Raw genomic sequence first — 12,619 nt, 5'->3', positions numbered from 1 at the left:
ATGATGGTATTTACATGATGCAAAGAATTTTTACCCACACCGTCCAGTAGTGACCATTTTTTCACTCTTCGTAATGGAACAATGGGATTTACATAAAAACAATTTTTTTTTATTTCATAGGATTATACACCCCTTTTCGTTTAAAAAAAAATAATCCTTTCGGATTAATTTTTTAACGTTTATGACGATAACCAGAGAAAAGGACATTGCCTTTCGGTTTTCTATGAATGATAACGATAACGAATCATACATTCGGATGGTAGTTAGTGAGGCAGTGAGTGTGTATTCGAAAAATTCAATTTTATTTAAGGCATTTTACAGTTCGTTGGGTTTGGTACATGATACGTGGTATACGGTTACGGTGTAAGGCATAAACTGGCGTCCTGGCTGTTCTGAAGAAGTAGTTTCCCATAAGCGCCTCCACGAACTTTGTGGATTATTTTCATTGATAATAGTAAATTATTGGCATTTGAGGAGAACTTCTCCAGTCCTATTTAGAACTATGTTCGTGGAGGCACTTCTCGCTTACGCAATAAAGTATGGTGACATTTAATAAGGGGAAATCTCGTCAAGCCTCGATGTTTTCCTCAAATGCCAATAATATACAATTATTACAGAAAATTCTCCACTAAGTTCGTGGGACAACGACGGGAGTTATTAATCTACCATCAATATATCTTCTATTTTTCTCTCCATCTTCTCTATGTCTGAGCAGTGCAGTTTGCCATATGTCACACTCAATTAATTGGTATCAAGTAATATGAATCCGATTCGATAACAAGCCTTCCACATATGACAAACGTACGTAGGGTATTGTGATCTGTTAATTGATTTAATCTACCTGATTTTGACCCAGGCTGAAATACAATCTTTTACTTCATTTGTTTTTTTGCTATAGAGGCCAAATAACTGGCGTTTACTATTAATTCCCGATTACGGATGATATAGATGTCGTTGAAAGAACTCTACTTTTTTAAATACTGGCATTATACCTACCACGATTGTATGAAACTAGCGAAAAGAATTGTTTTCGAACGTAAGCTTTCAAAGGAAATCCACAAATCCTTGGGTGGAATGTTTAAAGATCTCGATTATTGGTTTTCGTTTTTATTGTTCAATTGTTCATCCGTATATGCATTTCACTGTAAAACCGATTCTATTGTGCGTGTACTAGATGTCAACTTATTATTTTGAAAGTTATTCATTCCTCCTAATAACATCATCCACATATCGATAACAAACCAACAAAGGTAAAATAAATCCAATATTTAAAGACTCGAAACCGTAAATAGAAGAATTACTTTCTAAATTGCAAAACCCCCCGGATTATTTACGAGAAAAAATAAATTCTAATTCGATACCAGCAAATACATGACAAAACATTTTCAATCGAAAATACTCTTAAGACGTTTGGGTACTAGCTGCATTCTGTTACATAAAACCTCAACCGACCACACTCCTTAGAAAATAATTTTTTTCCTCAAACAAATTTTTAATTCCTTTACTTAAGTCTGTCAGCTTCGTATAATCGTGTTAGGGATTTCTCTTCCAAAAAAAAAAAAAAATTAAATTTTATTACGACAGAGATTTTGTGATCTAATGTGGTTCTAAAGTGTTGTGGAAGATCATTTCGAGATTAATCAGATGGAAATTATGGACAATGGTCGTATTTTGGTTAGATAAAAGATTTACTTTCATTGGATGGTTCCACACAAATTGTGTAACTTAACTTTCTCATGTTAGACGAAGCATGCAATGGAATTTTGAGATCGTTGCTAGGAAGAAGGTGAAGTTGAAGTATTGTTGATTCTTAGATGCAATTTTGTTTCGTACGCATCAATTCTTTCATTTTTCCTACTAAAAAACCTCCTAAAAAAACGAACAAATATTCATATCTGATCTTTTACATCTGTTATTGAAACCGACTAACAAAATCGCGGCAGGCTCGGTACTCCTTGGTCTTGTGTAGCAAAAAGTATGATTCAACTTATGAAGTAAAAGATTGCTGAAATATTTACATCGAAGAAGTAATAGATTCGCGGTAATTATACTGATGATGTGCTTGTCGTCTGTGAAATAATAAGGCCACCCAGCTCACATGCCGGAAAAGATAATTTTATTTATTTATTTATAGCCTAGCATAACAGAGCATGTGATGTGCAATAAATGTAAAGTACCAGATATGGTCAAATGTCAATGCGTTGTAATGAAAGTGTAAAACAGGTATGGTCTATTGTCCGCCCGGAGGACATAAAAATTTGACTTTCGTACTTAAACGCACTTATTTTCATATTATTTTGACATAAATCGTGAGTGCGTTTAAGACGAATTCGGCGATCGACCATACCTGTTCTCTACTTTCATTGAATGCGGTGGACATAACGATTTTGAAAACGGATGCAAACGCACTCATTTGCCTATTATTTTGACATAAATAATAAATGCGTTCAAGATAAATTCGTTTGATGTGAATTGAACAAACCAAATTAAAATCCAAGTTTCTGAAAGAACAGGTAAGGCGTCCATGAAGGCACACAAATTTTGACAAAAAGGCAAATTTTGTTAAAGTCTCACAACTTTTTTTTTCAAGTTGACAGTTCATCTGAATTTTGTTTAACAAAATTTGCAATCAACTTAGAAGTGCCTTAACCTGTTTTTTCAGAACCTCGGATATACCGACCGATTTTGAAGAATCGACAGCTTTACGACAGTATAACGACAAAATTGAGCTGATTCAACCAAAGACAAATTATCAGACCTAGTCATCTGTTATTGGCAACTCTTCAACAATAAATGTAGATCTCCAGGCAGACCTCCTTTATTTATACAAAGCAAAACATTTATTAAAATGAAAGAAGTACAAGATTTGGTATCGAGTATGTGTACTTAATACGATACTTAAAACAAAAAAAGTAACAGATTGAATCTTTATGTACGAATATACGAATGTAAGAGTTCACAATAGAACTTGGTAGACAGTGTTGTACAAGCAAATTTATTTAGCGAATGTCCTGATATACGTTTTCTTTTGAGGTAATTGAGTTTAGAACAATGGTAAGAACATAGGTGCAAATTATAGTATTTAACAACATCTTAACGTTAGAAGAGAGGCATAAAGCGAATGACAATATCAATCTTAGATAAACTCATCAAATTTTTTATCTCACCTATAGCGAACACTGGACCTCCTAGGTCGGATATTTTATGGACCTTCTAATGCGATAATTATTACAAAAATAGAAATGGTTCAGTCACGGCTATAGTATCAAACTGATATATATTTTGTATTGGGACATATCTCTGTGCGTCAAGTTCATTTCGTGTATATATAGTGTGTGCATATAAGAAGGATTGACAAAGCGAACGTAACTAACAACAGGAGAAAAAAAAATCAAGACGAAGAAGAAAATGCTAAAGGTCTGTGACGAATTTATTCAATGAGAGATTTTTTTCCCTTTTTCATGCTTTAATTGCGTATGCGTATAAGTTAGATTTTGGAAAAAAAGGAGCAAAAACAATAAATTTGTGTCGCCTTTTTTCGTAACCTACATGGAAGCTAAATGAAAACCATGTTGAATCAATTGAAGAATACGAGAAAAGAGAAGAGGGAAAAAATGGTTTTTTAGGTAGTTGTTTTCAATCATCTGGGCTAATGTGTACCAACAGCGCAACTAAATATTTTCCTCTCAGTAGAAACTTCTTTTGACAAAAAGTTTTTTTTGAAAAATTTCGTACATCGATTAAAAATAATAGAAATGCATAAATGACTGAGCACGACGACATATATGTGCAGTGGATGTGCAACAACAGGGAAAAAAAAACGATTCCTTGAATTTAGCATTCAAAATTTGTCACCGTAGTAATGTAATCATGTTCGTCGTTGTTCGGTTCATTATGGATTTCTTTAACCTTTTTTACAGTGAGCAGTAAATTCTCCATTTCCTATCGCCATTACAATGTTCATTTACGAACTATGAAATTACGATCATAGTCTGCAAAATGAATTCGAATCATTATAATTGCAGAAGCTTGACTTCGGTCAGCATACGGAATAAAGTGTGAAATCGAGAAAGAAGAACTTTAAGACTATAGCATATCTTAAGTGAAGTGTAACGAATTTTGTTCAATTTGTGCGATACTAATCCGCGGCGAATTTAGTTCGAATACTAAGACCCCCTTTGAATTTCCCATTCAAACGCAACTTAAAGATTGAAAGGTTGTCTCTTTATACTCAATTAGAGAGATCAATGTATAGCTGTGTACCCCGTTCCAACACTTAGTGTGGAAAAAAGTAACGAATCTTCCATTTATATACATCGGACCGTTTCATTTAGTTTGATGCTTCAAATGAACTCGAACTATCGCTCAAAAAGTCCTTGTGACATCTTTTTACACACAAAAGAATATTCTTTCCTCAGAAAGTCCTCAATTCAGAACAAAATCCTCCAAAAATCCTTTAAATCATAACTAGTCATATGTCTTTTGCAACTAGCGATTTCATCTGTTCATCAGATCTAATTGTGAACCGTTCTTTCAAATACTACGTCACAGCTCATATCGTGTGCTTTACACACTAACTCACAAATAACTGTCTCTTTCCCGTGAAAATTTGTTGATTCACGGAAGTGAAGTACGAAGAGAAATCAGAGGCGCATTTTTTTTTTTAATAAGCTAGGGTTAGTTCTATATGGTTCAACAACACTTTAAACAAAGGAAGACGCAGATTTTATGATTGTGTCGTGACGTGACATGCTTGCCTTTAAGTGAAGGTCAAGGTTGTGGGAAATGTACAAATTTCATTTTATTATTCATCGCTAATTGGTTGTGCAAATTTTTCGGCGTGGGGTAATTTGGCACACGGTGCTAAAACAACCCATTTTTTAACTACGTAAAAGGTGAACTCGCATGTGCCAGATTCCCCGATACCAATTTTTCGTATTATTATTCGACGAGCTCAAACACTGCAAATAAAAAAAATCTTTCAAGTCTGAAACTGTACACTACACTACGATTATACCTGAACACCAGAGTATTTTGCTTCTGAGACCTTAAATGGAATTACTTCCTTAGTGAAAAGATAAACTCAATTTGAAAGAACAAATCAAAGATCGAGTGGGTAAATCTTCGGTTTAAGTCAGCAGTTTAAGTCGAAAAGTCCGTTAAGTTTAAGCAACTGCTTTCAAGTAGTCGTCGCTCACGACGACGAATTGACTGCTGTTTAAAGGGAAAGAAGAGTCTTTTCGGTGGTTAAATCAATAAACTACTCAAGCCAATAAATCAACGATAGGCTAAAAAAGTCTCACTGTCAAAATATTCCACTGCATAAATGGACGCCGACACCCAATAAAGTTTTATTGTGCGGGATGGGGATAATAAAATCTAATTATATTATCATTTTCAAACACCTGACGTTTTAACATTTGCAAATATTGTGAGACACTTAATATTACTTTCTCCTCCATAAACACAATTTTATTACCTACCCTTATTGCCGTCAACTCTGACTCTCTGAGTCCGGTCATTTTTTTAGCTTATAGTTTTCGTACTTGTTATAAACAGTTATAGCTAGTTAACATTTATAAAAATAAACAAACAAGAGAACACGGTAGGGAAAGAGCTTATTAAGACAAGTCACTAATAAAAATTAAAAAGATTAAAGGTGTTCGTAAAAGTAGGTATGATATGGATGGACTCTGTATACCACATAGAAATACAAACATTGAATCACAAATGCGGCACGTCATTCATGAAATTCAAACATTTTTCGGAACTCAAAGGTTTTAAATGGTATCTGGTGTTTTGTTTTCGTCATTATTTAGGTATGTAGCAATGCTACTTAACTCCTTCGGTTTAAAAATTTAAAAATTGTATGAATTATACTTATATTGCCTCGAGACACAATGTCTGGAAACTACAACAGTTAGAAAATATTATTTTTCGTACCAAGCCAGGAAATGACGATTTTTTCAGCACCAGTCCTAAGTTTTCCTTACGAAGCGAAGCGAGTAAGGAAAATTAGGACGTCTGCTGAAAAAATCCATTTCCTGTCGAGGTACGAACAACATTTTGTGCATCGAACAACTGAAATAGACAAAACACATCAATTTACTTGAAAACATACACACTTCACATTCACCATATTAAATTTAATCAATCGTATAGTCATAGAAAAATTCATGTAATTCTTTTCCCGCACTATAAATCGTAAAGAAATGAAGTTTTCTTCCTGAAGTACCAAAACCGTCACATTCACTCACCAAATTTAGTACCGAAAGAGCAACATTCTCCGACACTTTTTTCTCTCAATTTTCATTCCCGCTTATGTCATTTTCGATCCTATCTTTATTCTTTCCCAGATGTGTCATGTACTATAACAAATGAAAATGCTACACATGTGATATTAAATGCGATCTCGCATCAGATTTTGTGATATCACATGCGATCTCGCATTATATTTTGTTATATCGAATGCCATCTCGCATGTGACATTGTGATATCGCATGAGATTTTGTGATATCGCATACGATCTCGCATGTGGTATAGAGATCGCAGCTGAATATGGTGTGCAAATCTGTTGTTATGTTTTGTTCGGAATGTGACTTTGGTACTCCAGGAAGAAAAATAGTATACATACCACGGATCGAAAAGGTGTGTTTTAGACCACGGTGGTGAAAACGTCCTTGGTCTCCGCTCCGCTTCGCGTCGCTCCATCCCTGGACGTTTTCACCACCTGGGTCTAAAACACACCTTTTCGATCCTTGGTATGTAACATACTATTTTTCCCGCACGATATATAGTTCGGGAAAAACTGACATTTCATAATGAAAAATCATGGCAAAACAGGCCATATTTCAGTTGTCGGATGCACACAAAAAATTGACCAATAAAATGTGCCAAAGAAACAGATGCAAATTCGTTAGAGAACTGTTTATATACTTGCGGGTCGAAAATCGTTCTTTTCATCGAAATTCATGAACTTTCGAACATCCATTACATAACTCGGTATAAAAATGGAAAGTCTTGTTTTCGTGTGTTTATTGAGCTCCGCTGCGCCTCGGTTTCACACGAAATACCTGTTTGGTATCTTTTTTGATACAGTGACTTGTTCACCTAGCGAAAAATCAAATTTTAAATTTCATTTCGAGGGTGTTGTAGCATAGGGACTGCCACAAGTAACCAGAGAAAATGAAACTTCCTCCTTTTTTTCCGATGTTAAAACAATTTTTTCACTACAAAAGCTATCAAAGTTTCAGCTGAGGTGAGAAAATGACTATGGTATAATGGATTTTCATATATTTTGCATGCTTGCACTGTAAATTGAACTTACCGTCACTATTTTAGACAGTGAAATAGTACATTACGTCCTTGTGTGAAGATTTTTATTTTGCCGATAGGGAGGTTTGTAGCCAGAGTCGAAGGCGACAAACCTCCCTCTCGGCAAAATAAAAATCTCCGAACAAGGACGTAAGGTATTTTAATGTGTAGGCATCCTGTACGTTGTATTTACATTGTCTGCGATGAGAATGTAAATGAAATTTACATGTGTGATTTTTCGATGACTTACATGCTATGCGCGATCATTTACATGCGCTGGTCGGTCATTTTTCGATGATTTTGTTTATGTTTTCACTTCACACAAAACACGATATAAATTAGAATTTACACAGGCGGAACTATTTTTTGATGCACATGCCATCGATACAATTAAGAAAACACTAAAATCACAACTGAATTTATAATTTGAAACAACAAAATCAAATATTTTCGTTGAAACTGAGACTTACAACAAACAAAAAGTCAAAAAATATGACCGAAATGGCGTACACATCCGATGCCTACTAAATGAAAATGAAATTTTAGTTCAAAATGGTTAGAAGTGGAAAGGTTCCGAAATGCTGTTTTATGCAAAATTGTTTCGTAGTTTTCATCTTAGACAATGTAAATACAACGCACAGGATGCCTACACATTAAAGAACAGTACAGAAGAGCCTATGTGAATGAGTAATACATGTGTGCGAAATTAGGCGGTTCGCCTTCGGCTCACACGCCGCAAACATCGCACACATGTATTACTCATTTACATAGGCTCTGCTGTAATCTACTATTACTTGCGAAACACTGCGAAAATGAAAATTATCGCAAGTGTCAACGGTGTGCCTCTTGCGAAAATTTCATACTCAAGCATGTATAATCACGTCCGTGGGCTAATAGTACATTACTTACCAATGGGGCAAACGATGAAAATGGTACCTCTTCTGTGAAATTTACCAATCGAGGCGTAGCCGAGGTCGGTAAACACACAAGAAATACAATTTCCATCATTTGCCCCATTGTCAAGTAAGATATTTTTTACGATTGATAAGACCACTCTTTCTTTAAGAGGGCAGACTAGGTGTGAAGTAGGCTATATATTGAAAAATTGGTTTTGAAATTAATGTAGACCATTTAATGAAAATCTGTTCCAGCAATTAGATGAGCAATATATTTATCTATCTCTAAAAAATGAAAAACGATTTACAATAAGCATCAGTTGGAAGAAAACCGATTTCCAAAAAAATATTGCATAGCCTAACTTTAAGCGACGTTCATATTTTGGAAATCGGTTTTCTTCCAACTGATGCTTATTGTAAATCGTTTTTCATTTTTTAGAGATAGATAAACATATTGCTCATCTAATTGCTGGAACAGATTTTCATTAAATGGTCTACATTAATTTTAAAACCAATTTTTCAATATATAGCCTACTTCACACCTAGTCTACCCTCTTAACGTAGCCGAACGCAATCAACCTGCCATTAATAAATTTTCTGAATCAATGAGGGAACAAGTTAGTAAATGAAACAGAGAAAAATTTATATTATTGTCATCGTCATCATCGGAGAATAGCGAAACCAAAAATATTAATAATAAAAAAACGTGAACACAAAGCCGAAAATAACATCTGCCCATCTTCATAGCACCACATTCAGCGCAGCATTACCATTACCATTAAGGCACATTTTTATTTATAACAAAAAAAAAATATAAAAATGAAATCAACGAAATATATCACCTAATCCACAAATTTATTATAATGAAAACCTTGTGTATATGGTGTGTCCCCCTTAAAAACTGCAATAATATGTGCAACATCATCGCGCACAATCCTTGTTTCCCCAAGTAAAAACATCGAAAACAAACATAAATACTACGCTCCATACACACTACACTCGTCCCATATGCCAAATACATACAACTTATTAATATACATTGTACACACCAATCCATGCAGCTATGAAACCCGGCCCATAATGTAAAATATTAAACAAAAAACCAGAGGTAAACTCTATGTATAAACATAAATACCCCGAATGTATTGCAACAACAGCTATTTGTTTGTTCAAATTATGTAAACAAATTGTAGAATTGAGCCTCGAAAGTTGTGTAAACTCGACGATTTTATTTGGCCAACAAACCATGCACAGGCGGAGCCAATACCATTTTTACCATGTTGCCATTACACCGTCAATGGATTGGTAAATTCTATATGGAATGCTGTAGCTGGATGGTGATTGGTTGCGTATGGGATGGATTGTGATTGGACGATGGTTTTCCCGATCGTTGTCGGCAGAATGACGATTTATAAAGTTGGAACTGGCATTTAAGAGAGTCAGTTTAGTTTGAGGCTTAGCACTGTGAACAACATGTTATAAACGCAAGTTGAATTTTTTTTAAAGAGAAGAAAGTTTGTGTTTGTGGAATTCATATGTACTGAACGGAAGGTACAGTGAGAATATAAATTTTGACGAAGAAATTTTGTTGTGAGAAGAAAAAATAATTTTTGACAAGAAAAGGAAAAGACATTCGAAGTGAGAAAAAAAAGGAAAAGAAATCCGAATAAACGGAACATTTTGTGCATTTTAAGTGTTGTAACCGTACAATGGTTAACGTTGAATATCCAATGAACAGCCCAACATTTTTTACCATGGCTCGAACACCATTAAAATCGAATTTTTCAATTAACTCCATTCTGCCCGAAACATTGCAAACATCACCGGCCCCATCACCATCGCTATCCCATTCGCCAGCCGAATCTGAAATATCGGATATCGAATCAGATTTGGATGTTACTGGAACGCCACCACCAATGGATTGTAGTAGCCGTAAAACGGATGAAAATTCGGAGGAAGGATCGGTCAAAGGCGATAAAAAGAACGAAAAGCCGTCGTTCAGTTACAATGCCTTAATTATGATGGCCATCAGAGATAGTCCGGAAAAGAGATTAACACTCAACGGTATCTACGAATACATCATGAAACATCATCCGTACTATCGGGACAACAAACAGGGCTGGCAGAATTCGATTCGCCACAATTTGTCGTTGAACAAGTGTTTCGTGAAAGTTCCCCGACACTACGACGATCCGGGCAAAGGAAATTACTGGATGCTAGACGCATCATCCGAAGACGTTTTCATTGGTGGCTCAACTGGTAAATTACGTCGACGATCAACCGCTGCATCTCGATCACGATTGGCTGCGTTCAAACGATCTCTAGCCGGTCCCATGTTCCCCGGACTAGCCTATTCACAATTCGGAAATTTCGTGTATCCATCACATGCGGCCGCACCAGCACTACTAGCATCGATGTACAGCCGTTACGGACCGTACGCCCCAAATCTGGCACCAAAGCCCAGTCTACCGCTGTCGCTGCCATTCCCGAATATGACCGGTTTCGGTATGGATCGTTTGTTGGGTGTTTCGCAAATGTCCCAAGGTGCACCGCCGGTCCCATCATCAGCCGAAATTTACCAAAGACTCCAATATCAACATTTACTGCAGCAACAAGCGGCTATGACACTTAGTACGAATGAAATGCATCAGCCGACGTCGCAACCACAACAGCCAATATTAAAACCGGTAACCGTTGTATCACGGCATAGTTAGTGTTGATTTTGTTGTTTTAAAAAAAAGGGTAATTAGTGCGGTCTTATTCCATGGTCGTTCCGGACGCAATCGGTTTAGAAATTATTGATTGAGATTTCGGTATGAGCGGATGAAATGTGTCGAAAAATTGTTCCTCAACATTTTCAAACGAAATTTGTTTTGATATCTTGATGTGAATAAAATTTGATGAGTTTTGTCTTTTCAACGAGTAAAAATCAGGTCGAATTTTCAATTAATTAAAAAAAAATATTTTTGGCTCACAAGGCAATTTTTAATAATTTTTGTTGTAACTGTCTTGTCGCCTTAGAGTTAAATTTTCTCAACCGAAGTCCGGCGATATTTTATTTCAATAAAAATCAAAAATTTCGTAAATTTTTTCGCATTATACTGCGTGACCTATAGCGTCCGATAAATCATGGAATTAAACCCGGGCAGAGTATTTGTGATATAAAATTTAAAAGAAAAACTTTAAAAAATTATAATTAAAATTAGAAATAAATTTTGAAATTTTAATTTATTAAATTCGGTGCATTTTCATTAGTCAACCAATTTATTGCGATAAATAATAAAATTGTATGTAGTCGATGGAAGCAGAGCCTGTTTTTTGAAAGTTTTTTTTTTATAGAAAAATTTACCAACAAAAATGTTGGTTCATTTTTTTAAAACAAAAATTATCAAAAATAGACCCTGAATGAGAGAAGGAGACGATATAAACGGCAAACTATAACCAGTGATGATTAAGATAAAAAATGCCAGAGAAACTTTGTTTTGTTGATTAAAATTCAGTTCTTGGTAAATCTAGACATTAACCGTAAAGAATCAGGTGACACTGTGAAGAGATATTTGGAATCAAATATTGATTAGAACAATGCATTTTATCATAAATATAATATTAATAAAACTAGAAGTCACTTATGTTACCTGCGCTTTCTCGCTTTCACCGTATAATTATACTGATAGAAGAAAAAAACGTTCTAATTAAATATATCAAATGTAAATATAGTGTCGCCCCCCCAACGGAATTAATTATTTTAAACCAATTGTATAGTGTACAAAAAAAAGAAACAAAGATAGATTGTAAATAAAATGAAATTGTTAATAAGTTTAGTAATGACCATCAATAGAAACAAATAAAAATTATATTCAATGAATTTAAACTAAAAAAACACTTTTTTTAATTCAACGATCATCAACTCTCCTGATATTCAATCAAAAATCTCGTCAAAAAATCGTTTTCTCAACAAATTTTATGATTCTACGAAAAATCTGCGGGCGCTGCGGGCGTACAAGGAACGAGGTATACCTTTTTCTTTACAAAATCGTACCAACGATATACATATAGTCATGACTGTTCAAACATCAAAAACAACCATCATGTATCAGCAGGTAATTTGAAAACAAACTTTTGTTCGAAAAAAGATTTTTCGTCACAAAAAAAAATCTCCTTTTTTTGGGTTCCCGATAAGTGAACTTGTAACGAACCAGCGAGTAACCACCGATTTTACTTCCAGTTAATTTAACGTAAGAAAAAAAAGCATAATTTTGTTTTGGTTTCTTTTTTTTCGGATTTTAAACCAAGCATTTTGTTTGTTTTGTTACTTTTTGGTTCCACTTGTTCAAGGAGATTTCTTCGTTTTCTTTGTAAAGGTTTTGAAAACGTTTTTCTTCGGCCATAAATTCTTTGGATTGCACAAT

At 34.8% G+C, this 12,619-nt stretch overlaps 1 protein-coding gene and 1 long non-coding RNA gene across 2 annotated transcripts; one reads left to right on the top strand and one right to left on the bottom strand.

Annotated features, from left to right (window-relative positions):
* Positions 1–1,240: 1,240 nt before the first annotated feature.
* LOC119078804 lies at positions 1,241–9,356 on the bottom strand. The gene is made up of 3 exons (XR_005088062.1): positions 9,346–9,356; positions 5,506–5,508; positions 1,241–1,275 (listed from the first exon to the last, which is right to left on the bottom strand). It is a non-coding gene; the product is annotated as an uncharacterized LOC119078804 (long non-coding RNA).
* Positions 9,357–9,637: 281 nt separating this feature from the next.
* Positions 9,638–11,894, top strand: LOC119078762 (fork head domain transcription factor slp2-like). Its single transcript, XM_037186470.1, has one exon. The coding sequence runs from the start codon at positions 9,920–9,922 to the stop codon at positions 10,922–10,924; it is 1,005 nt and encodes a 334-aa protein (XP_037042365.1). The 5' UTR covers positions 9,638–9,919; the 3' UTR covers positions 10,925–11,894.
* The last annotated feature ends 725 nt before the right edge of the window (positions 11,895–12,619 follow it).

This window comes from Bradysia coprophila, unplaced genomic scaffold, assembly GCF_014529535.1.
Source record: "Bradysia coprophila strain Holo2 unplaced genomic scaffold, BU_Bcop_v1 contig_297, whole genome shotgun sequence".
Taxonomy (NCBI): domain Eukaryota; kingdom Metazoa; phylum Arthropoda; class Insecta; order Diptera; family Sciaridae; genus Bradysia; species Bradysia coprophila.
The sequence above is the reverse complement of the archived record's forward strand: the minus strand, read 5'-3'. Positions and strand labels throughout refer to the sequence as shown.

Coding starts and splice junctions, on each gene's coding strand:
- LOC119078762 (XM_037186470.1), top strand. CDS start 9,920: ATGGTTAACGTTGAATATCCAATGAACAGCCCAACATTTTTTACCATG.